This window comes from Enhydra lutris, unplaced genomic scaffold (genome assembly GCF_002288905.1).
Source record: "Enhydra lutris kenyoni isolate GAN:26980312 unplaced genomic scaffold, ASM228890v2 scaffoldscaffold12, whole genome shotgun sequence".
NCBI classification, from domain to species: domain Eukaryota; kingdom Metazoa; phylum Chordata; class Mammalia; order Carnivora; family Mustelidae; genus Enhydra; species Enhydra lutris.
Genome location: NW_019154096.1, coordinates 9,925,572 through 9,948,714, shown reverse-complemented (window position 1 = coordinate 9,948,714; position 23,143 = coordinate 9,925,572). Strand labels below are relative to the sequence as shown.

The following is a 23,143-nucleotide window of genomic DNA, read 5'->3' as shown; positions in this document are numbered from 1 at the left end:
TGGTTCTATGTGTCTTTTCTGCTAAGTGTGTCTCCACGTGCTTGTAGGTAGAGACAGTGGAAAAAAGAAAAAAAAAAGAAGAAAGAAAAAGAAAAGACAGGGAAGTAAGAGGATGTGACAGAAAAGGACCATAAATAGAAAGGGTTGCTCAAGAAATTGAGTGAAAAAGATCAAAGAAGGAGCATAAGACAAAAGGACAAGAGAAACACTTTTCCTTAAAAGCAGAAACAGACAGCTGACTACACATTTGATTTCTGGACTTTCTTCCTTAATACTTATGTTTTTAAAAGAATTCATTGTCTGTGCGTCCCGTGTCTCTAGCTTACATTTTACGAAGGTTGTTTCGTAATTTTTACTCTTTGAGCTGTAAAAATGAAACTTCCAGCAACTATAGAACAGCCTGGCCATGTATTTTAGGGAAACATTTATTGCCTTTCCCTAAAAAACAACCTATCCAAGCTATAGATGTAGTGTGAGATAAACATGCATTACTTGGGAACGATCTTTTAGAAGTTTTATGAGGCTGGAAATCCTTGTCACCTGTGCAGGAATTCCTTCTGAAGGCTTCCCCCTTTCAGGGATTTGTGGACTGGGCATGAAACATAATATGTGCCTTTACTGCCTAGAGACTGGAGAAGCCAATTGGCCACATGTAGTTTCCAAATTACAGAAAAAGAAAAATGTGCTCTAGCAAGCTAGCAGTTCTGTGGAATAAGTAATGACATCCTCTGGGCATGTGCCTAATTCAATGGGGCAAAAGAATAAGGCACCATGAGAACATCTAACTTGCGGTTTATTGCAGGGAGAGGGAAGCCTGAACTCAGCCACATCCTTGCAGAGAGAACCCATCTTTAGCCATTGTGGAAATTTCATGTAAACCTCAGTTACCTACTGATGTTTGTTCCTGCCACTATTCAGTTGCTAGTAACTCTGCTTCTATTAATAACACCATAATATTCACCAACTAACTTCTTAATTTCAAAACAAAATTGTGAGGAGGGCAAACATATTTAACCTGAAAATGTGGCCATCTCTGGCATCTATCGCCACAATAAGGATTTCTTTCAAATGAGTCCCACAGTGTATGGATGGGTAAAATTGCAGATTGGTCTGTTCTACTTAAAAATCTCAGGATGTTTGTTTCTTTTTGCTTGTTTGTTTTCCAGCTGATGCTGCATTATTCATTAGCAGTAATCACAAATTAATGAACTTGATTTCCATTCCTCTAAAGACATTTTGTTTGGCCACAAATTAATTTAAATACTTTATTTGTATTTACTTACTTGAGAGAGAGACAGAGCCTAAGCAAGAGGGGCAGAGAGAGAAGGAGGGAGGAAATCTCAAGTAGACTCCATGCTGAGCACAGAACCCAACGTAGGGTTCAGTCTCCTGATATGATCCAAAAGATTATGACCTGTGCCAAAATCAAGAGTCAGACGTTTAACCAACTGAGCCACCAAGGTGCCTTTGGCCACAAATTAATTTAAATCACTTTTGAGATGATAACTAAAAATCATGAAATTTCACACTCACATTTAGATTTCCCCTCTATCTTAAGAAATGGAAATATGGCGACTCAGGTCCTGATTTCCAAATAAACCTGTCTAGCGTACCCAGTGTTTTTGTTGCTGTTGTTGTTGTTAATTTTGTTTTTGTTTTTTCAGCTGGTATAATCCTCACATCTAAATGTCCCACATTTTTAGAGTTTGCCCGTCTTTGCTGAGTTTTCCTGTGGTCTCACCTGCAGTGAGCATATTATTTGCATCTCTGAGCACAGTGTTCAAACAGCTGCTTTAAAAATCCCTCTTTGCTTGCCCTAACATTGGTCTTCCCTGATTTTCTCTCCTGAAATGGAATCCCATTTCCTGGTTCATCATGGGTCCAGTTGTTTTAAACTCCCTCCTGGACCTTGTGAAGGTTATGTTGTGGAGACACTCGTACTTCTATTATATTCCTCAGAGAAGATTTGTCCATGTGTTTGTTTTTAATGTACCAGACAACATCGTTGAGCTTACATTAAAAACCCTTGGGTGCAGCTTGAATCTCAGTTCCGTATACTTTCTTAGTGAACCTTTTCTAGTGTGCTTCATATAAGTGTGCTCTAGAGGTCATTTACAGACTTGGACACAGCTTACACATCACATTCATTCTCTCCCTTCCTGGCTTTGTCCTTTCTCCAGCCCTCTCTCAGCCTCCATCAGCATGGGTTGTCCCATAGTCTATCCCCTGACTCTTCAAACCAGATCTGTTTTCTATCAGAATTTTGACAGCCCCTCAAGGAGCTAACTAATGCCAAACAGTCAACTTAGCCACGTCGTCTCTTTTTTCAAGTGTGTGATATCTGCTTGGGTTATCTCTCTCAGGGTGTCTGGTAGTTTTTTTGTTTGTTTGTTTTGCATTTTTTCCAGAGTTTATAGGTGTTATTCATGGAAAGACCAAGTCAAGTAGGAGATCATCAACCATATAGAAGCAGAACAATTAATTCCCAATCGGTTCCTTTCTTCAGTATATCTTTAGAAGACTAATATGCACGCTTCTTTTTCCTTCTGAGCCATTCTGGCTCTCTTGAGTATTAGGCAGCAGCAATGATGATATAACCATTTCAAAGTTTTAACAACAACAGAAGTACAGCATTCATTTCATCGATGGCTGTGGATCTTCAGTGATGAGCTATCAGCTCGTTAGCCTCTGGCACTAGTCTAAAACCAGAAACACTGACATTTCAAATCTGTATCAGGCTGTTTGCTCCTTAAGAAAGGAGAATTGGAGAAACTGTTGAAATGTTGTATATTCATCTCTGTATTTTAAAAAAGAGGATAACTTTCTAATAAGAACATATATGAGTATCTCCTCATGTCTGTGTGTTCCAAAATATCAGAGAACTAAAAATATAGTATCACTTGAAATTATTATGTTGAAGACTTGGCAAACGTAGCAGATATCATTGCCATTACTATATGCCATCACTGATCCTTGAGACAAGTTTTGGGGTTAACATGATGTGTTAGTTACCTATTTTTTAATTTTTTTTTAAGTTTTATTTATTTATTTGACAGAGAAAGATCATAAGCAGGCAGGGAGGCAGGCGGGGGTGGGGGGAAGCAGGCTCCCTGCTGAGCAGGGAGCCCGATGCGGGGCTCAATCCCAGGACCCTGAGATCATGACCTGAGCCGAAGGCATAGACTTTACCCACTGAGCCACCCAGAAGCCCCGTTAGTTACCAATTATTACCACATAACAAGCCATCACAACTTTAGTGTCTTAAAACAAAACACACTGATTTTCGCAGTTTCTGAGACTTCAGAGCCTAGACTAAGCTTGGCTCTCACAAGGTGGCAATATGGGTATCGAGCAGGTTAGTTCTCCTACAGAGAACTCAACTAAGGAAGAATTTCCTTCCAGTTAAACTCAGACTGCTGTCAGCATTCATTTCTTTATGATTTTAAGACAGAAGGTGTTGGCTTCTCGCTGACTGTTGGCCAGAAGCTGCTCCCAGCTCTGACAGGCCACACTGAGTTCCTTGGCTGTATATCCCCTGAGTTCTGCAAGGAGGGTGCCCAGATCCAGTCTGTTTGCAAGATGGAGTTATCCATGACACAGTGCACCCACAAGACAGTTCATCACCTATGCTATATCCTGTTGGTTAGAAGCAAGTCACAGCCCCTGCCACACTCAAGGGGAGGTTTTACATGAAGCCATGAGATGCCTGTCAGGATGTGGGGATGGACAGGGGCTCCCTCAGGAATCTGTTACACACACTCTTACCTTCAACATTATTGTCATCATTTGTGAATGTTATATAAACAGATACTTTGAATAGTATTTTTTAACAAACTTACACTAAAGAGAGGGGATGAAGTTTCTATTCTAGTCTTAATACAGGGTAAATTAAACATGATCACTTGAACTATTAGCATCTTTGTTACCCTACTTGTATTTCCTTTATGATGTGGAAGAACATTTATATTACATGTGGAATAGAGAAAAATCAGGCATTTGTACTAACCAAAATCATAAAATTTTAATTACCAATGTTGCAAACTCATCACTAAAACAAAGCACACTTTTATTTAACCCATGAGCAAAATCAGAATAGTTAAAATTGAGCTTTCTTCTTTTTTCTTGTTTTTTCCTTCTCTTTACTTTTGCCATCATTTTCATTGAATTTTGTCTAAAATAAGGAACGAGTTTAGGGATGAATAGCAGCTGAGCTGATTGACTACATTTAAAGCAAAATCATTTATGCTGGTTTCTAAAATGTTCCAGATCTTTCCCTCTTTGGAGCTATGCCAGGAGTGCACTTTTTTTTTGGGGGGGGGGGTTGGAAGAATGACCTGCTCTGGATAATGACCTATGAGCTCACAGAACCAAGTACAAATCACCATCGCCCTCCTCCTTCCCTTGCCCTCCTCTCCTCCTCCCCTGACACCAATGTTGAAAAAAGGATATTATATAGAAACCACAAATTGTGATGTTTGAACCTTTGATGATAAAATAAATGGTGGTAACAGGGAAATTTTCCAGATACCTGAACTTTGATTTAGAAGTACCCCAGGGCTATTCAAGAGTAACCCTAAAAATATAAGAAAAACTGTCTTGAGGAAAAAGTTTTGTGGTTATTATCAAAATTACTGGTGAAAAACCCATTGATCAGCATGCAGAGTTTTTAAAAATGACGGGAGTATCAGGGCACCTGGATGAGTCAGTCAGTTAAGCAGCTGACTCTTGGTTTCAGTTCAGGTTATGATCTCTACGTCCTGGGATAGAGCTGTAGTTGCTTCTGTGCTCCAGGGGAGTTGGCTGGAGCGTCTCTGCCTCTGCCCCTCCCCCATTCTTTCTCTCTCACTCAGAAAAATAAATTCACCTTTAAAAAATGATGAGAGTAGTAAATATGAAGCTAATAGGCAATATTTTCAGATGATAAACACGCTTTCTGTAAATTTCAAAGGACTAAGTTGCAACATTGCATTCTCTAATTCATCTTATATTCAAAGGAGTTGATTCTTTTTTTTCCCCAATTTGCAGACATCCAATGACACCTTCGAAATTCCCCTCATGTTGTCTGGAAACGTGGTGTTAAGGAAGAGACTCAACTATGAAGATAAGACCCGGTATTTTGTCATCATCCAAGCTAATGTGAGTATTCAGTCTCCCTAGCTTCCCTCTGGGGAACTTACGAAGCAAAGAACTCACCCCAGAATGTACAAGTGCTCTCAGAGTGCTTGGTGTAAATTATGGCCTCAACAGGGTAGGCTGCCCACAGCATAATGTGTATGTTATATTCTTCAAGATAGGGAATGGGATGGAAGGGGGCAGGAGGATGGTTTCTACTCACTGTTTCCTTCCCTCTGAATCACTCACACCCACTCTTCAATACTTTGCCTTCAGCTCACACCGAAGTATTTTCTCAAAGCGTGATGCATGGAGTGTCAGCAGCAGAATCACCTTGGGAGGTTTTTAAACGGGCAGATTCCTGGACCCAACCTCAGACCCTCTGAATAAAATTTTTAAAGGGTAGAAGTGGAATGTCTGCATGTTTATTAACTCCCCAGGGGATTCCAGAGTGCACCAAAGGAAGAGAAAAACGGATCAGCAATCTTTTCCCCCGTGGCTTCCATTTCTTGAATAGTTGGGCACTATTGGTGTCAGCTTCTAGGACCATAACCAGGAATGTATGCCCTGCAGGAATGGAACATCAGAAAAATAGTTGCTTACATAACATGGACTTTTATTATGGTTTTAACAAAATCCCTAGATTCATGTAGATCAAGTGCTGGTTTGACAGCTGACATACATCACAAAGGACTCGGGTTACTTCTCCTCTTACGTTGTACCCTTTCTGAAGTCTGGTTATTTTTCCAATGCGATATTTGTCAGGTGCTAGTGAATATCACAGCCATAAGCATCATAACTGCATTTCAAGTCTGAGGGTAAGCAGGGGGAAAAGGGGCAAATCTAGGACTCTTCTTCCTTGTCCATGAGGAAACTTGTCCCAAGTCCTCTTCCCTTCTAGCCTGGGATGCCAGGAGGCAGAATAGAGAGATTGAAGGAGACTGTATGTAGTAAAGGGGAGCGAGGTAATCACTTCTGGATTACACCAAGTCCTGGGCATCTCCTGGAGCTGGACAGGGCTGATAACCCAGGGGGACTGGGCTGGGAGAAGAAGGAGGAGGAGGAGGTGAAGGAGAAAGAAATTGAGGAAGGGGAGGAGCAGGAGAAGGGGAATAAGAGTTTGTTAACAAGAAGAACAGAATGAGGCTAGTTTTTCAGCAAACAACTGATACTGGCAGGCTACAGACGGCTTTTGATATTGACAGAAGTCCATAGCAAGTGACAGGATCACGTTCTGAAAAGGTTATTAGACTCCGAAGCCAGCCTGTGCCTTTAAGGATGCCTAGGCATTGTCATCCTACTCACATAGCAGAACAGAAAGACAGCAGAGAGGGCCAAAAGGAAACATCCTCCATCAGCTCTTCTGAACAAGTTTACATGCAACAAGGCATCACTCAGTGGATGGCCATTTTTGCCCTAAAGATATTTTGCCAGTAAGGGGGGGTGGATTTTGTATGTGTATATTCATATTTAAATATATAATTTATATCTATGTATTTATATTAATATTGTTTTATATATTCATAAAACATAAATACATTTACACATATAAAATATATTTATTTTCTATAACAATATCTATAATTCATCTGTTATATAGAGTAGGTAGGTAGTAGATATAGATACATAGATAGAATTTTTGAAGCCAAATTTCTGGATTTACATTCAAAATTCTCCAGGTGGTTGTTTTTCGATTCATTGTCTTGGCGTCCAGGGGTAGAGGCTGAAGCAGAAATGGCAGATATAAGAAAAAGTAAACTCAACTGGCCTTTCAGTAGAATCAGTAGGTATGAGTTTCTCAAAACCCTGAAATATTTCTTTTTAAATATTATTTCCATGCAAGTGAAAATGAGAAGAAAAAATATAGTTCCCCTTGCCTGACTCAGAATCTCTAATAAAATTTAAGAAAAACTAAGATTGCTCTAGAATGTATTTGAAAATTTGTTTTTATTGTGCTATTTAAAATGAGGTATTTTTTTTTTTTAAGAAACACAAGCTAAACATCTGAGTTGCTATTTAATTTAAAATATTTATGAAGACATCTGGAATAATTTGCATGAAATTTGCTAGACTGCCCATAAGTGCAGGAGGGAGTGTTAATTTTTTAGCATTTCAGGGATAAAATTATGAGATAGCTGGTTATGCGTGACTCATCAAAAGGAAAGAATGGAATTGGAAAGAAATTAAAGAAAAGGTTAATTTATCTGTAACAATTTTTACCACAAACATAAATCATAGAGTATAGAATATGAATGTTAAATATAAGAGATTAGAAGCTTTTTGGTGTTTTTAAAAACTTTCAGAGCTATACCCTTTTAATGGTTTTAGGCTATACCAAAATTAGGATGCATTATAATTTATCCAACTATACTACCTGTTTTTTGTTTGTTTGTTTTGTGTTTTGGCTTGGGAAGATACCCACTCTCATGACTCTTGTGAGAGGCAGTGAGTACAATATTGTGGCAAAAGCATGAATTCTAGAACCACGTTGCCTGGATTTAAATTCCAGTGCTGCCATTGACTAGCTTTGTAACTTCGGCATGTGCTACTTATGTACGGCACTTTAGTGTTTGAAAATGGATAAATGAGGGGCACCTGGGTGGCTCAGTGTTAAGCATCTAACTCTTGATTTTGGCTCAGGTCATGATCTCAGGGTTGTGAGAATGAGCCCCGTGTCAGAGGCTGTGCTTAGCAGGGAGTCTGCTTGAGATTCTTTCTCTCTCCTTCTGCCCCTTGCCCTATATATATATATATATATATATATATATATATATATATATACACACACACACACACACACACACACACACACACACACACACACACACTCTCTCTCTCTCTCTCAAATAAATAAATAAATATTTAAAAATTGATAATTTAATAATGGAATTTTTATGAGAAAATACGCATATGTATGCATGTATAGGTAGGGCTTTTAATCTTACTAAATAATGCCATATTATTTTCCGAAGTATTACAACACATCACTCCCTCACAAATGGGAAAGAATTCCTCATTGTCTCTACATCTTAGACACATAATTTACTTAAAACTGGGGATTGGAACTGAAAAGCTGAATCATCCTCGCTTGAGAACCAGTTGTGGGTCTTCCTCCCAGCTCTGAGTTCAGGGACCTTACCTTTGTGTCCTTGTATTAGAGCCTAGAGGATGGAAAGTGACAAGTGCTACAAATCAGAGCTTCTTCTCTCAGAGAGATGGTTGCTAAACTTGGACTGCTTCATATATGGCAACATCTATGTCAGGGAACAAGAATCCCTGTCCTCTCAGAGGTCCTTCTAGCTGGACTAAGGACCAAATTGACATGAGACAGATTCACAGGAGAAAATAAAATGTAATAGGTGTACCCTATGGGGAATCCACGTAGACATGGGAATTCCAAAGACTCTGTGTTATCCTGAACTAGAGAGAAGGCTGTGGAGGTCTGGGACTTCAGAGGAAAGGGGTGTACTTCATATGGTAATAAGTAAAGCATATGTCTGATAATGAGATGTTTGCCCTACCATACAGATGGGTCACTCAGATAAAATTTATCTCCATTAATAACCTTTATTTTGGGAAAGACCCCAATTTAAATTCTTCTGTGTGGTTAAAGACAAAATTTATCTTGAGCCTGTAGTCTCAGGTGCCTTCAGCTCAAAATATGCCAAAGTTGTACGTTTGGTGGGGGGGTTGTCCTGAACCCCTTCATCTGTATAATTTATACTTCTATATTTACATAGAATCATAAAATCCATAGATCATTACATGTTTTTAATTACATTTTTATGTTCTTTGGGGTTTTTTGTTGTTATTTTGTCAGTGGTGTGTAAATCGATGTGCAGTGTAGATCATGTACATTTAAAACCTACATTATTCTCTTGGAGTCATAAAGTAAGTTGAATTATGACCGATCAATTTTTATTTTAAAGTAGATGATATCTAAGAAGGTACAGGTTTGATGATAAATTACTGAAATTACTCAATTTGGATCTGGTTTTGCTTATGGTACAAAGATTTGATTGACGTGCAAAGGAAACTATTCAAATTTCACATAATTAGGAAGTTTCTTTTTATCCATGTGGACATGTTGTTTCTCTTAAATAAGCTGGGGGAGTTTTGGTTAGCATAAATAAGAAAACTTGTCACTTCTTTTATTGAGAATATTTGCAGTATTATTACCCACAGTTCATTTTAAATATGAATATGAGATGAGGAATGATTAATTCTAGAAAATGAAAGGAAAAGAAATCTAAAAAAGAGAGTTCAGAGATGTACCAAGATCAGTGGGTTTTCTTTCTGTTGAAATTTCCAATATAGCCTATACCACAGACTCCCAAATCACGAAGGAATCAAACTCATCTCTTTATACACAGATATTATTCAAAACTAGGTCTCTTTTGTATTAACATTATCCTGAGGGAAATACTAAAGATTCTTCTGTACTCAAGAGCTCTTGATTCATTGTCAGAAAGAAAAAGTTTACATTTATTTTAGAATCATGGCCAGAGTAAGTTCTAAGTTAACCTTATCAATAACAGGGCAAATTTAATATTTCTCAAATATCTAATATCTAGAATAGGAACACTAACTGTCTTTCATAATAAGATATTGTAATTCTTAAAAATATTTTTTTCTTATCTCTGTCTTTTCTCTTAATACTATGAATATTCAAAACAGTATGTAAACATTATAATTATAAGGGCTTTGATGTAAAAAAATTAATCACTTTGTACACTTTTGATATAACTTGTGTAAACAACTTTTTTTTTTAAAGATTTTATTTATTTATTTGACAGACAGAGAGATCACAAGTAGGCAGAGAAGCAGGCAGAGAGAAAGGAGGAAGCAGGCTCCCTGCTGAGGAGAGAGCCTGATGCTGGGCTCGATCCCGGGATTCTGGGATCGTGACTTGAGCCGAAGGCAGAGGCTTTAACCCACTGAGCCACCCAGGTGCCCCGTAAACAACTTTTGATATCAACTTGTATAAACAACTTTTCAAAACCAGCTCCCACTCTGACCTTCCCTCACCTCCACTTCCTACTTATTGTAGAGTAAGTGCTGAACTGCACACCCATTGTTTTTAGCTCTGCTAATGTCTTCGGTGTATTCTGGGAAAGAGGAATGAAATAGGAAGATGATGCTTGGTGGTTAACAAATAGAAAACGTTTCAGTCCTAAACACATGTAAGCATATGGACATGAAAATAGTATGCTGTTCTATCTACTACTATGCATAAAAATTAAAGAAAATTAGATAAACGTCTCAAGCAAACAAAAAGCACTTCCAAAAAAAAAAAAAAAAAGCAGCAACTCGCTTCTAAAATAGTTTAGACCTACACAATCTTGTTGCTTCTTTTTTCCCCCTCATTTTCATAAAGGAATCTAACACAGAATCAAGTTACTCTAGAACAAGTTTTAAATTTTCAGTTAATGATATTCCATCTACCATTTGTGGGCTGAAACAAGGCAAACACCTCCCTGGTCTTCAGTAACCAAGTCAGGGTCAGAAAACTCAGGGCAACTCTAATTATGCTGCAACTTTTTTTTTTTCCTTTCTGTACTACAAATACCTGATAAGGTAATGAGAGAGCCTTTAATATATGTATCTGAGTCAGTCTAGTAGGTGCTTCTAGCGATTTTTTTTTAAAGCTACAAACCACTTGAGTACAGGGTACATAAATGTTGGAAGTCTCTGTTCTGAGGTTCCTGTGGCTCAACAAGAAATCTGTAGATCAGCATGCCTGTTCCCTACTCACTTTAAAACCAAAATTCATGTAATTTCATAGCATTTGGTAGAGTTCACATCATTCCTGGCCCCACTCCAAAAAAACAATATTTGACTTAATACGCTTCTCAAATAGAAACCAGGTACTGACTGAATAAAGAAATTAGCATTCAACCCGTTTGATCAAAAAGTAGTGGGCAATTAAACTACCTTACAGCAAGAAAGCCTTTTGATTGGGATAAAGGGATTGAAGCCTCACTTATCATCTGACAGTGGTGTTTTATTGTCTTAACATTGTTATAGTTTAAATATTTGCAATTTTATTGAAAAAATTGCTTGGTTAAAGTACAGATTGTGACAATGAATTAGTTATCTCTGAGCTATTTCTAAAAGTAAATATCTTTGGGGTTCTCTATGCTTAAAAAGAAATTAGTTCTTCCTTGCAATGTACGGATGAAACTTTTTAGTTATTTAGTAAATCATTCATTCAAAGACAGCAGGTTCTCTGCTATCCCGGGATACTTTACAGTATGACTCCGAAGAGCTTTACATTGTGTTGCCATCATCTGGGGCCAGAGGATTGAAGGCTTCGAATAAAGATGCTAAAGATTCTAGGACCAAGTCACTGTGGCTTTTCTGTGAAACATTGATAGAGTGTTCCAGCTAGTTCACATCTCATACTTTCCTGACTATTTCTTATGGATCTCTTGATTCTATGTTCAAGATATATGTATGCTTTTAAATTCCTGCATTCCAATTTTGACGCTGGGTTTTTCTTTGTATCATCTGCAATTCCTTGCACAGCTGAACTCACAATCATTAAATAGTGACTTGTTTTTAAAGCATCTAATTAAAAGTTCTTTGTAAATTAATGTTTAATGTTAGAAAATGTGTAAATGGCCTGTGAAAGAATAATGCACATTGAGAAAATACAAGTTAAAAAACTTGGGTAACTTTTAAAAGAGATATATTCTTGCTTACCAATTACAGCCATAGCTTCTAAATCAGTGAAATATTATTTTATTTTTAAATATTTAAAAATGAAAAAATCTTCATTTCATAAAGGAAATAAGAGAAATGAGATGTGAAAATGGAGAAATGGAGGAAGGAATACTTTTTTTTCTTGGAGGGATAGTCTTTAAAATGTTTTGTGTTCTCATGTAGCAATGAGTGGAAATAGAGACATCAGGAGATCACATAAAACATTCATGCAAATAGTTTTGTTTTATTTATACTACTTCCAATTTAGAATGTTATTTCTTTTATCTAGAACAGTCTTGAGCAGTACCATTTTACTAGAAAGAGCAAAAGGTTCTTTTCATTTTGGTTTTTATCTGAATTGCCAGGGGCTATGTTTTAGATGAGTTTTTTAGATCAAATCTGGTTCTAAACTGGGAGAAGTACTAAAGTCTTCCATGGGCTTACACATGCTCAATGGGCAGGAGACCTACTTCCATATTTCTCCTCATGTTTTATAACACATGTTAACAAAAAATCATGGGGAAGCTCCACAAATGTAGTGAGACTGCTGGCATTTTTCAGTGCTACCTGTCTATTTAGAGAAGTGAAGAGGGAACAGGATGGGTCACCCCAAAATATGCCTCCCTGGCAGAAGGATTGTTTCAGGCTCAAAATGGCAGACAATAGAGGAGCTCTGCAAGCCATGTAGAAACAGTTCCCTGTTACAAGAGCACTTTGTGCTCACACAGGACGTCTCCACCTGCAAGGGCATGCCTCTCCCACCAGGAAGATGAGAATGACTGAATCTGGACAAGATCCCATCAGTGGGGAAGGTCTGAATGTGCATCTGCAAGACAGTGACTCCTGCATTTACTGAACTTTGCCTGAAAGCCTGACTCTCTAGCACCCCTGACATCTTCTTTAGTCTTTAGCAGGAGTTGGTATTTAAGGTGATAGCTTTGGGGGAGTTACTCAGTTTTCCTGGTGTCTGTGTATATACAGTAGGTGCACATATCATTAAACTGCTTTGGTTTTCTTCCTGCTAATCTGTTTTCTATTACATGAGGTCTCAGCCAAGAAGCTAGAAGCTAGAAGGGTGGAGAGAAAATTGTTTTTCTTCCCTGACAGTAGTTTCTCTAGTATTTTGTTTCCAAGTAAAAATTCATATTTTATAGATCAACACTTTGTAAGCAGTATCTTTTCTCAAAATTGTAACTGAAGCCTTGTGATTTGGCTCCTTGGTGAGTCAGAAACTGTACAACCTGAGTGTTCGCACAAAGAAAACTTTATTTGCAGCAAATAAGGAGATCACAGGCGAATGACTTCCAAAACAATGACCCCCAAGCAAAGGTGGATACATTCCTTTTATTTAGAGTTTGGTGAATAGGGGATGATAGGGGAGATTTGTCATCATATGTAGAGGTAGGCATGAGGTCACACATGCCTCTGAAAGGAAACCAGCCTATAGACACATTGTATATTGTGGAAATGAGGCTCTTGTTCCTCCTTGGATGGAGATTTTAATATTATAATGAGGTAAATGTGGTCATCAGTCATTCTGAAAGTCATGCTGTGGTCCATCTGCACAGGCATGAATCAGGGATTAAGCTCAAACTGGTCAGGGTGGTCTGAGTCAGCTGGAGGTCTTCTCAGGGCAGGTGCTTGAGGGAAGGGTGGTTTCTGGTTTCCATTTGTCCGTGTTAAGAGATAAGCTGGAAAGAAGAGCTCAAGGGAAAATGTGGCACAAAGGTTGGCAAGTACAAGCAGGTGGGCACTCAAGGTCAGGTCTTGGAGTCTAGCTGGTGACAATATGAGATAAAAGTCTACGCGTTCATTCATTGATGGATATTTTGTCTGCTGCCAACTTTTGGCCATGGTGAATAGTGCTGCTATGAGCATGTATGTAAATATAACTACTTTTTGGAGTTGTACAGCATACAATTTTAAGGAGACAGAAAAAGTAGAATAAGTTTTCAAAATAACTAAATGCTAAGAAAGTAAAGATAGTCTAGATTACATCATAATGAAAGACAAACCACCACCACCATTCTCACAGTGCATGTTCTGGACAGAGATAACGAAGGTCTGGTGTTTCTTCCATGTGTCCTCCTGGCGAACTCTCTTAGATAAATATAATCAGTATAAATGAAATGTAATATAATGAAATCACTTCCACTCTTGAACATGGGCTGCACGTAGTGGTTTTTTTCCCCAGAGAAATGAAAAGGGAAAAAAAAGAGAGAGTAAATTGGCAATGGGAATATCTGATGAACACAACCTCAACCAGGTGATCAAGGTTGAGTCATGTTAGTAATATATATTCTTCCTATAATGTGATGACATGACTCTGGACTTCTATAGTCTTCGTCCCCAAAATGCATCACCCCAATCTGATTTTGAGAAAAACATCAAATCCCCCACTGAAGAACACTCTAAAAACACATCTGACTAGTACCCCACATTGTCAAGATAATTGAAAACAAGGGAAATTGGAGAAATTTTCAGAACCAAAAGGAGCCTGAGAAGATATGATGGCTACATACGGGCAGAGTCCTGGATGGGATCCTGGCATGGAGAATGGACCTCAGAAACTAAGGATGTCTCAGATCATAGTTAGTAACAATATATCCTCAAAGCAAAAAGTACACCTGGCCAAGCAAAGTAAGGAATACCTTACAGTTTCTATAAGAGAGACACGGAATGCAGTCTGAACTCAAGTCTGAAAGAATGACTAGAGCATTGTTAAGACCCCAGTTGGGAGTTCTCATCACAATAATTTTTTTTTCTTTTTCTTTTTTTTCCCCCCTGTGTCCGTAAGAGATGATGAATGTTATCTAAACTTATTGTAAAATCCTTTCATGTAGATGAATGTCATTATTACATTGTACACCCTAAACTCATGCCGTGCCATATGCCAATTATATCTCAGTAAAACTGGAGAAAACGAATCAAGGGAAAAAAAAAAAACAAAACAAATTCATGTTGTCTTGGCAATACAATGTCTCATGGAAAAGAGAGGAAGTTGAACAGGTAATTGCCATAATTCTACAAGGACACTCTTTCTAGAAACTGTAGCTTTATAGTCCCAAAGAATGAAGAAGCAAAATAAAACAATTGTCATCCAGAAGCTCAGAAAATTAGGTTATTTCAGTGACAACAGTGCACTCTCTGAAGACCAGAAGCACTGGTCTCAAAATACTTGGTAACAGAAAGGCGTGTGTGAGCCATTAAATATTTCTCTGTCAAAAGTTCAGCAGACCTGGCAGGTTTTCTTCTCTTCCCTTTTTTCTCCCTTCATTTTACTTTTTTGAGGATTTGGGGTTTTTTGTTTGTTTATTGTTGTTTGTTTGTTTTTGGATATAACCCAAATTTATCTAAAGTTTCTTTCTATAAAAAGAAAAAATATTATTTATGTATTTATTTGAGAGAGAGTGAGCGAGAGAGAGGGAGAAAGAGAAAGCATGAGCTGGGGAGCTGCAGAGGCAGAGGGAGAAGCAGGCTCCCCATTGAGCAGGGAGTCTGATGTGGGACTCGATCCCAGGACCCTGGGATCATGACCTGAGCCAAAGGCAGATGCCTAACCAGCTGAGCCACCCAGATGCCCCTAAAATCTGTCTGCCTTGCTTGAAACATCATCAAAATTCAAAGACAGAGATGGTGGGGGTAGAGGAATCAAAGCCAACTGTGTTTGCTAATCGGCCTTCTCGAAGGAAATGTGGAATTGTGTTGTACTTCAAGGATGGGAGATAGTCCACAACTTGGAGCAAGCCTCCTATGGACCTTAGGCTCCTGTCCTCCCACAGAGACTGGGAGGTGGGCTCTATCTTCTTTTGTGATTTTGTTTCAAAGAGACAGCTCCCAGGTCCTTATGAAGGAGTACTGGACTATAAAACTGGCAGAAGTTTGATCTGCAGAAAGACTGCCATCGGAAAGGGCAGAGAAAGTATGGACAGTTGCAAGTTTTCTAAAGTAAATCCCCTAAGAGAGGTCAAGGCCTATAATTGGAAAGAAACCTATCTACAGTCTACTCAAGCTGAAGGGAATGTTGGGTCCATCTCATTGTGTTTTGTGTTTCCTTTCTTTTTTTCCCCTCGCAGGACCGTGCACAAAATCTGAATGAGCGGCGAACCACCACCACCACCCTCACAGTGGACATTCTGGATGGAGATGACTTGGGTCCCATGTTTCTTCCTTGTGTTCTGGTGCCAAACACACGTGATTGCCGCCCGCTCACCTACCAAGCTGTGATCCCTGAATTGAGAACTCCGGTAAATGTGCTCGCATTCTTTTCCCTTCACTTATGCCTCTTTAACCTCAGTGACATTCTGTTCTAGGGGCTTGAAGACATATTAGGTGAGAAGAGCGAACTTTGCTATATTGGTATTGAAAGATATTTATGTCTAGAACCATTTTCAAAGAAGCAAAGTTTGGTCACCATGCATTACTGCATTCTTTACAAAGTCCAAAGTGTGTCGTGAAGCAACCATTCATTGGACACTGATGATTTTGTTTCTCCACCTATAAATCATAACCGAGTTCAGTTGCCAATCTGTTGTAGGAAACTTCAAGAAATAGCTTCAACATTCCCTTAAATTCACCAAATAAACACACAGTCCTAAGTCAGAAGACACACAGGCCAACAGGGTACTTGGTCAGCCTCTTAGCATCCTACGATTTTAGTGGAGGTTGCATTTGGCTGTTTGGAGGTGGAAGCTAATGGATCCCTAATGCAGATATCTGTCCCTTAAAGATGTACTTTAAAGAAGCAGAAAAGTAAGGCATGAATATGTATCTTGTACACTTGATTTTGCTTCTGTCTTGTTTTTGTTTTGGCCTCTTTTTTAAAATTCTAATAGAGCTCTAAGTTGCTGTCAGCCTGGAATTCACACCTCAGACCTGGCTGGGTAATAAATATTTATACCTAAGAATAAAAATTATGAGGCAAATATACTAAACTATCAATTTCTCCCTTAAAAGTAAAATAATAATAATAATTATTATTATTATTACTATTATTATTATTATTCTCTTTTAGAGAAGCCAAATTCATAGGGGGTGAATGTGTTTGTGGTACCCCTAGAAAGCCTTCAGTTTTCTGGATTAGTAATGTGGCTTATGGTGTCAGAATTTGTTGGAAAGTTTTGATTTTTTTTTTTTTTTCTCAAACATCTAAGAACTGTGCTTTGGGGTATCCTCTCTATATACGAGAAGTTTCAAGTATAAAAAAAAAAAATTCCTTCTCCTAAGTGTAACCGACATAGCATCGTATGCACTGCTAAGGGTTCTTCTTACCCAGTGTTGCATGTCTGAGCCTTACTTTTGAGACCAGCCAAGATTCACTGGTCTGTCTTCCAGCATAAATAATAACTGGTGTAGTTGGCTTATGTGAAGAAAAAAAGCTGGAGAAAAAAAAATAAAATAAATGTTATGATGTACATTTAATGAAGAAAAATATAATCAAATTTTCAGCTCTATGGAGTGATTTTGAAGTCAAAAAAAGCTAATGGGTGTGGACAAATAATTGTGGATGATCTAAAGTTATAGGTCAGCATAGGATTTTGTGGAATATACCAGTAAGAAGACTATTAATGATAGTGAACATTAATTTTTTTCTTTGAAAGGCATAATTGAAATTATGAGTAAAACTTATTTTAAGTATTCATTTTGAGTTAATTTATGTAGCTGTCATACCCGTGAGGTCCCCAAGAAGAGGGACATGGTGACACAGTGACTGGAGTCGGTGGTTCAGTGCGATAACTCCAACAGTACTTGATAACCTGAGGGAAGAGGCGTGGGTCACTGCCTGACAAGCAGAGGGTATTAACTTTGTAAAATACCCCCGAGCATCCGTCTCTCTCTTCCAGATGGCTGACTGAGCATCTCTCTCATTCCCATGCAGTGCACCATAGAGATGAGTCCATGCTCCATATTTGGGGGAATAAAAATAAACGATACTGGTGACTAATGGTTATATCGTTTGTTCCGTGTGTCATGAACTGGCCTAAACTGTACAGGGATATTAACTGCAATCCTGGTGGGTTGCTCTTAAGGTCACTTGTGGGACGACATCTCTGAGATACAGAGTTTATGTAACTTTTTTTTTTGCAGTCTTTTTAAAAAATTTATTTAATTTTACTTTTTTTCAGTGTTCCAAAATTCATTGTTTATGCACCACTCCCAGTGCTCCAACTAAAAAGTGAAAAACTGTTCTCTTTTAAAATCATGTCTCTTGAATTAAATGCTATGCTATAAAATCCAGAATGATCAGACTGTATGCTCCATCATCCCTTTTACCAGGTTGACCCTTTCTTTAACATTCTGTGAAGTGGAGAATTTTAATTTTATGTATTTAAGTAATGATGGCCAATATTTATTTGATAAGGGGTATATTTTTATTGTCACATAGAAAAAGCTAAAATATTTACTTGCAAAACTGGGCACCTGTTCTTATTATTAACCATTGCATAAAACAATCACTGAAACTCAGTGGCTTCCAATGACAGGTTTTTTTAAGATTTTTATTTATTTACTTGACAGAGAGTTATATAGAGAGAGATCACAAGTAGGCAGAGAGGCAGGCAGAGGGAGAGGGAGAAGCAGGCTCTCGGCTGAGCAGGGAACCCGATGCGGGACTCGATTCTAGGACCCTGGGATCGTGACCTGAGCCAAAGGCAGCCACTTAACTGACTGAGGCACCCAGGCGCCCTGCAATGATAGTTTTTAAAATTTGCTCATAAAATCTGCAGTTTGGGCAGGCTTGAGGGACCGTCTGATCTCAGCCCTACATAGCATCAGCTGAGGATCATTACCTGTGGCCTGGGTACCAGTATTAGAACGGTTCACTTAGCATTCTGACTGTTGGCAGGAGCCTATCCAGGGCTATGAGCTGGAGCTTCATTCTCACTCCCCACGGGTCTCCCTTGGGCTGTTGGGGCTTCTCACACGGAGGCACTGAGTTCAAGAATGAGCTTCCCAAGGGAATGAGGCAGGAATTAGCCTTGCAGTCTACAGTGTCCCTTCTGTTGTAGTTAAACCTCAGCCAGATTCAAAGACTAACAGTAGGTACCATCTCCTGATGGGAGGAATGTAGAAGTCACATTGTAAGAACATCTGGGGATGGAACTCTTACTGTGGCAATTGTTGGAAAATGAAATCTCCCATGGGGTGGGCATCAAGTTTCCTGGCTCTTTTCTGCATATGCCGCTTTGGAGCCCCCTGATTCACGAGGGTTCAGAACTACAAGTTTTGAGTTTCACATTCAAATTGCTGTGTTTATGTCTGTCCTTTACATTTAAAAAAAAATCCTTTCTTAAAAGTTTCCTTTACATATTTTTGCTAAAATTTCTAGAAATTTCAATAAATAAAATCTTGCTATTCAGAGTGAAAGAACTAACCATTTCTGTCAGCTAAACAAGACATGATGACTGTAATTACATACTTGCTGATCCTTTTCTGAACTAATTCTTCAATTTTTGAAAGCTTTGACACCTGCTCACCTTCTGTGTTGATGTGAAATTTTCCACCAATTACCTCAGTGGTATTCTTGACTTGAAAAACCATTCTTAGTTCCACCACAATGCATGCAGAATTTATCAGCTCAGAAAAACTTTAAAAGGAAATCTGGTACATTGTTTAACTCATGAACCAAAATATAATAAAAATAAAAATTGACTATTTATTGAAATACAAATAATTGTGTGTTTATAGAGAAACTTAGTATATGTTTTGTATGTTTTTCTACAACAGAAAATGGTCTTCAGCAAAAATTCATGTCTTCACTAAGATTAATACTATATTGAATATGTAAATACATAGATCTGTTGTCTCTGGGGTACTAAAGCAATTTGTAGTTCTGTGCTAATTATTATTCATTTATTAATTTGATAACTACGTCCTGGCCCCTGATATACGTTCAACTCTGTGTTAATTGAGGACGTAAGTAGGATGAGATTCTTTTCCAATATTGCGTAAATTTATTCTCACTTTCTGACTGTGAGCTTATTATTATGCCTCTCTGGTTGAAGTTTCCTGATATTATGGAAAATGCTGATAGGTTCTGGAGAGTTCAGAACCCATAGTTCTATTTTCTCTGTTTTCTCTTGAAGCTCAAAGACACAAAAAAATGCTCACATTTTCTTTTCTTTCATGATTGAACAGTCAATCTTGTTTGGTTGGTTGGTTGGTATTTTTCTGAGTGATTTGTCTCTTGAGAGAAACACTGTAGTATTAGTATGATAATATTGACATTTTATCTGTCAATATCTGTTACCTAGATATACCTCCCTTAACTTAGTGCTTGCCAGAAAGGTCATCTAGGCACTGGGATCCATACTCCAATGAGCTCTTCCCATCCCTGTTGAGTTGGGTCCCAGGACTGTCTACCCACATGCACCTGTATATAATTGTCTCAAAGAACTCTGGTTTTCATATAACTGTCAAAGACAGCTTCCCTGTTGTATTTATGGTTCTCTCCCCTTCCAGGGAAGCTTTCCCAGTTATTATGGAAGTGGCACTGATCTGCAGTGATGTACAACTTTGATAATTTCATCTTAACTCATGCTCATTGAGCAATCCAGGAACGTGTTCCTGTCCTCTTTTGTGAAACTACTGGTTTTTCTTCTCCCCTCCATGGCCCTGGGTTTCTCCTCCTACATCTTTGATGGCTTGTTTTTTGTTTTATTTCCCCCTAGTTAAATATCTCTGCTTGAATTTTTACTTACATATTTGTTTAATCAATTTTTTGCTTATTCTTAAATATTGATGATTTTCCAGACTTCTGTTCTTTTAAAATTTCTTTATAATTTTCACTAAGATTCATCAAACCATCAATACCAAGGGATTCTAGTTTTCTTCAAATAGGAATGATCTGTGTGTTGTGGAAGTGTTTTCTCACTTGGAATCTTTCCCGACTTCCAACCTTGCATTTCTCACTTTTTTAAATGTTTTTGCATGTGTTTTCTGCAGATGCCTCATTATTCTTTCTAATGTGTTCATCCATCTCTTGTCCACTTCCTGTTACCCTAGAGGTCAATGTGGATTAGGACCTTGACTTCACTGACCCCTACCCCAAACTCAATCAGTTTCCACAGATCCCTTCTGCACTGTCTGTGAGATGTTACTCACATATGTGTGATACCCAGTTCCACTGCCAAAATATGCATTTAAAGACACAGTCCCTAGGCACCTGGGTGGCTCAGTCAGTTAAGCAGCTGATTCTTGGTTTTGACTCAAGTCATGATCTCAGGATCCTGGGATCAAGCCCCAAATGGGGCTTTGTGCTCAGTGTGGAGTCTGCTTGAGATTCTCTCTCTCTCTCTCTCCCTCTCTCTCCTTCTGCTCCTCCCCTGACTCACATGCTCATTCTCTCTCTAAATGAATAAATAAAATCTTAAAAAAAAGGCATATTCTCAGCTGTAGACCCCAGAACATCATCTCACTGTAGATAGTTATGTTTTTGAAATATAGTTCTGATGTGATTGTTCACATCCTGTCATATACCAAATGAGCTCCCAAAGCATTTAGCATGTCACTCACAGTCATTATATATCATACCATGTTCCAGTCTCATCTCTTGTAACTTGCCTAGTGCAACCTACCTAATAATGCAGAGCTTTGAGTCTGCACCTGAACTTCTCTGAGAACTCCCCTCTCCACTTCGTTCCATACACTAATTTGTTACTCAAGGTTCATCTCAGTAAATCCAATGTGATGGGCTTCCAGGTTAAACTTCTCCAGGTCCCGTGTATGCCTGTTGAAGTGCTGAAACACCTCGTGTCCTAGAGTTGTTTGTCTGTTTCCCTCCTAACAGGACTGTGCTTTCTGTAATTTCCTATTTGTCATTACACTTCAGTGTGCCAAGCACCCGCTTCTCATAGTCAGTGTTCAGTAAATGTCCCATTGGATTAATCCATCAATGAAAACTTCGAGAAATGCATACTGTCACTGAGATACCAAATTTAAATACAAATAATGGCTTCTTTCTTCTTATTTGCAATAACAGTGTTTTTATCACAAATATGCGTGTGTGATGAGCATGCATGTGTGTTTTATATATGTAGATGATATATAACTTGTGTGTGTTTAATTATCTTAGGAAATATCATCCAAATATTAGCCATGGCACATATAAGTTTTTCTTACACTTACGTTGTTTTCAAATGTGAATAGAGAGGCAAGGACTGTCATATTTGGTCATTATCTGTCCAGGCAGAGTCTAATAGGTACTGTAAGTCAAGTAAGCATATTTCCCCATTGCCAGAAAGAGTTCAGTTTGTAATTGTCCCAGCACATGGTTTGTATCACTCCATCTCCTTGCAGCAATAGCCCAAATATTAAGTGATATCTTCTCTTGTCTTTAGGCCAGTTACTTCAAAATGTGTTCTCTGGAGCTCTTTGGTTGAGGGGACAGTGAGAAATAATACATGTAGAGTGAACGTACTGCACTGTCTACCATACCCTTGCCAGCAGTCTCACACATATGCTACCAGCTGCAAATGATCCAAGGAGCTTCAGGTTCACATGGGGAAACACAAGCTAAAAGCCAAACACACAAACAAATGCTAGAATTTAGCAAAGGTTGTGTAGACGAAGATGTCATATTGTGATAATTCTGAAGGTGGGATGTGAAATAATAAGTGAGGTGAAGAATCATTTGTTCTTTTCCTCATTGGTCAAAATTTACATTGAATAAGTTTGAGTGTTATTTCCATTTATAAAACAGGGTGAAGATATTTTCCAGTATTTGGGACAATTAAAGAATGAAGAACAAGAGGGACTGAATTTATTACTGTTAGTTAAAGGGAGAAAAGTTACTGTCCTCAGTAAAAGAGAATTAAAAAAAAAAAGAAGTCTTCTTGTTCAAGGGTCTGTTCCAATATTATTTTAAATTAACATGGAAAGTTTGAAATCAGGTAAAGTGATGCCCCCAGTTTTATTTTTGTTTTTCAACATTTCCTTAGTAATTCGGGGTCTCTTCTGGTTCCATACAAATTTTTGGATTATTTGCTCCAGCTCTTTGAAAAATACCAGTGGAATTTTGATCGGAATGGCATTAAAAGTATAGATTGCTATAGGCAGTATAGACATTTTGATAATATTTATTCTTCCGATCCAAGAGCATGGAATGGTCTTCCATCTTTTTGTGTCTTCTTCAATTTCTTTCATGAGTGTTCTGTAGTTCCTCAAGTACAGATCCTTTACCTCTTTGGTTAGGTTTATTCCCAGGTATCTTATGGTTCTTGGTGCTATAGTAAATGGAATTGATTCTCTAATTTGCCTTTCTGTATTTTTATTGTTAGTGTATAAGAAAGCCACTGATTTCTGTACATTGACTTTGTATCCTGCCACG

The 23,143-nt window shown here is 38.2% G+C and overlaps 1 protein-coding gene across 4 annotated transcripts in view; it reads left to right on the top strand.

The window, feature by feature from the left end:
- Positions 1–23,143, top strand: part of LOC111144760 (protocadherin related 15) — an 817,855-nt gene that overhangs the window by 305,071 nt on the left and 489,641 nt on the right. For all 4 annotated transcript variants that reach the window (XM_022499204.1, XM_022499203.1, XM_022499205.1 and 1 more), the window contains exons 6-7: positions 5,026–5,136; positions 15,894–16,064. In XM_022499204.1, coding sequence (XP_022354912.1) covers positions 5,026–5,136; positions 15,894–16,064 — 282 coding nt within the window. The remainder of the gene's footprint in view (positions 1–5,025; positions 5,137–15,893; positions 16,065–23,143) is intronic.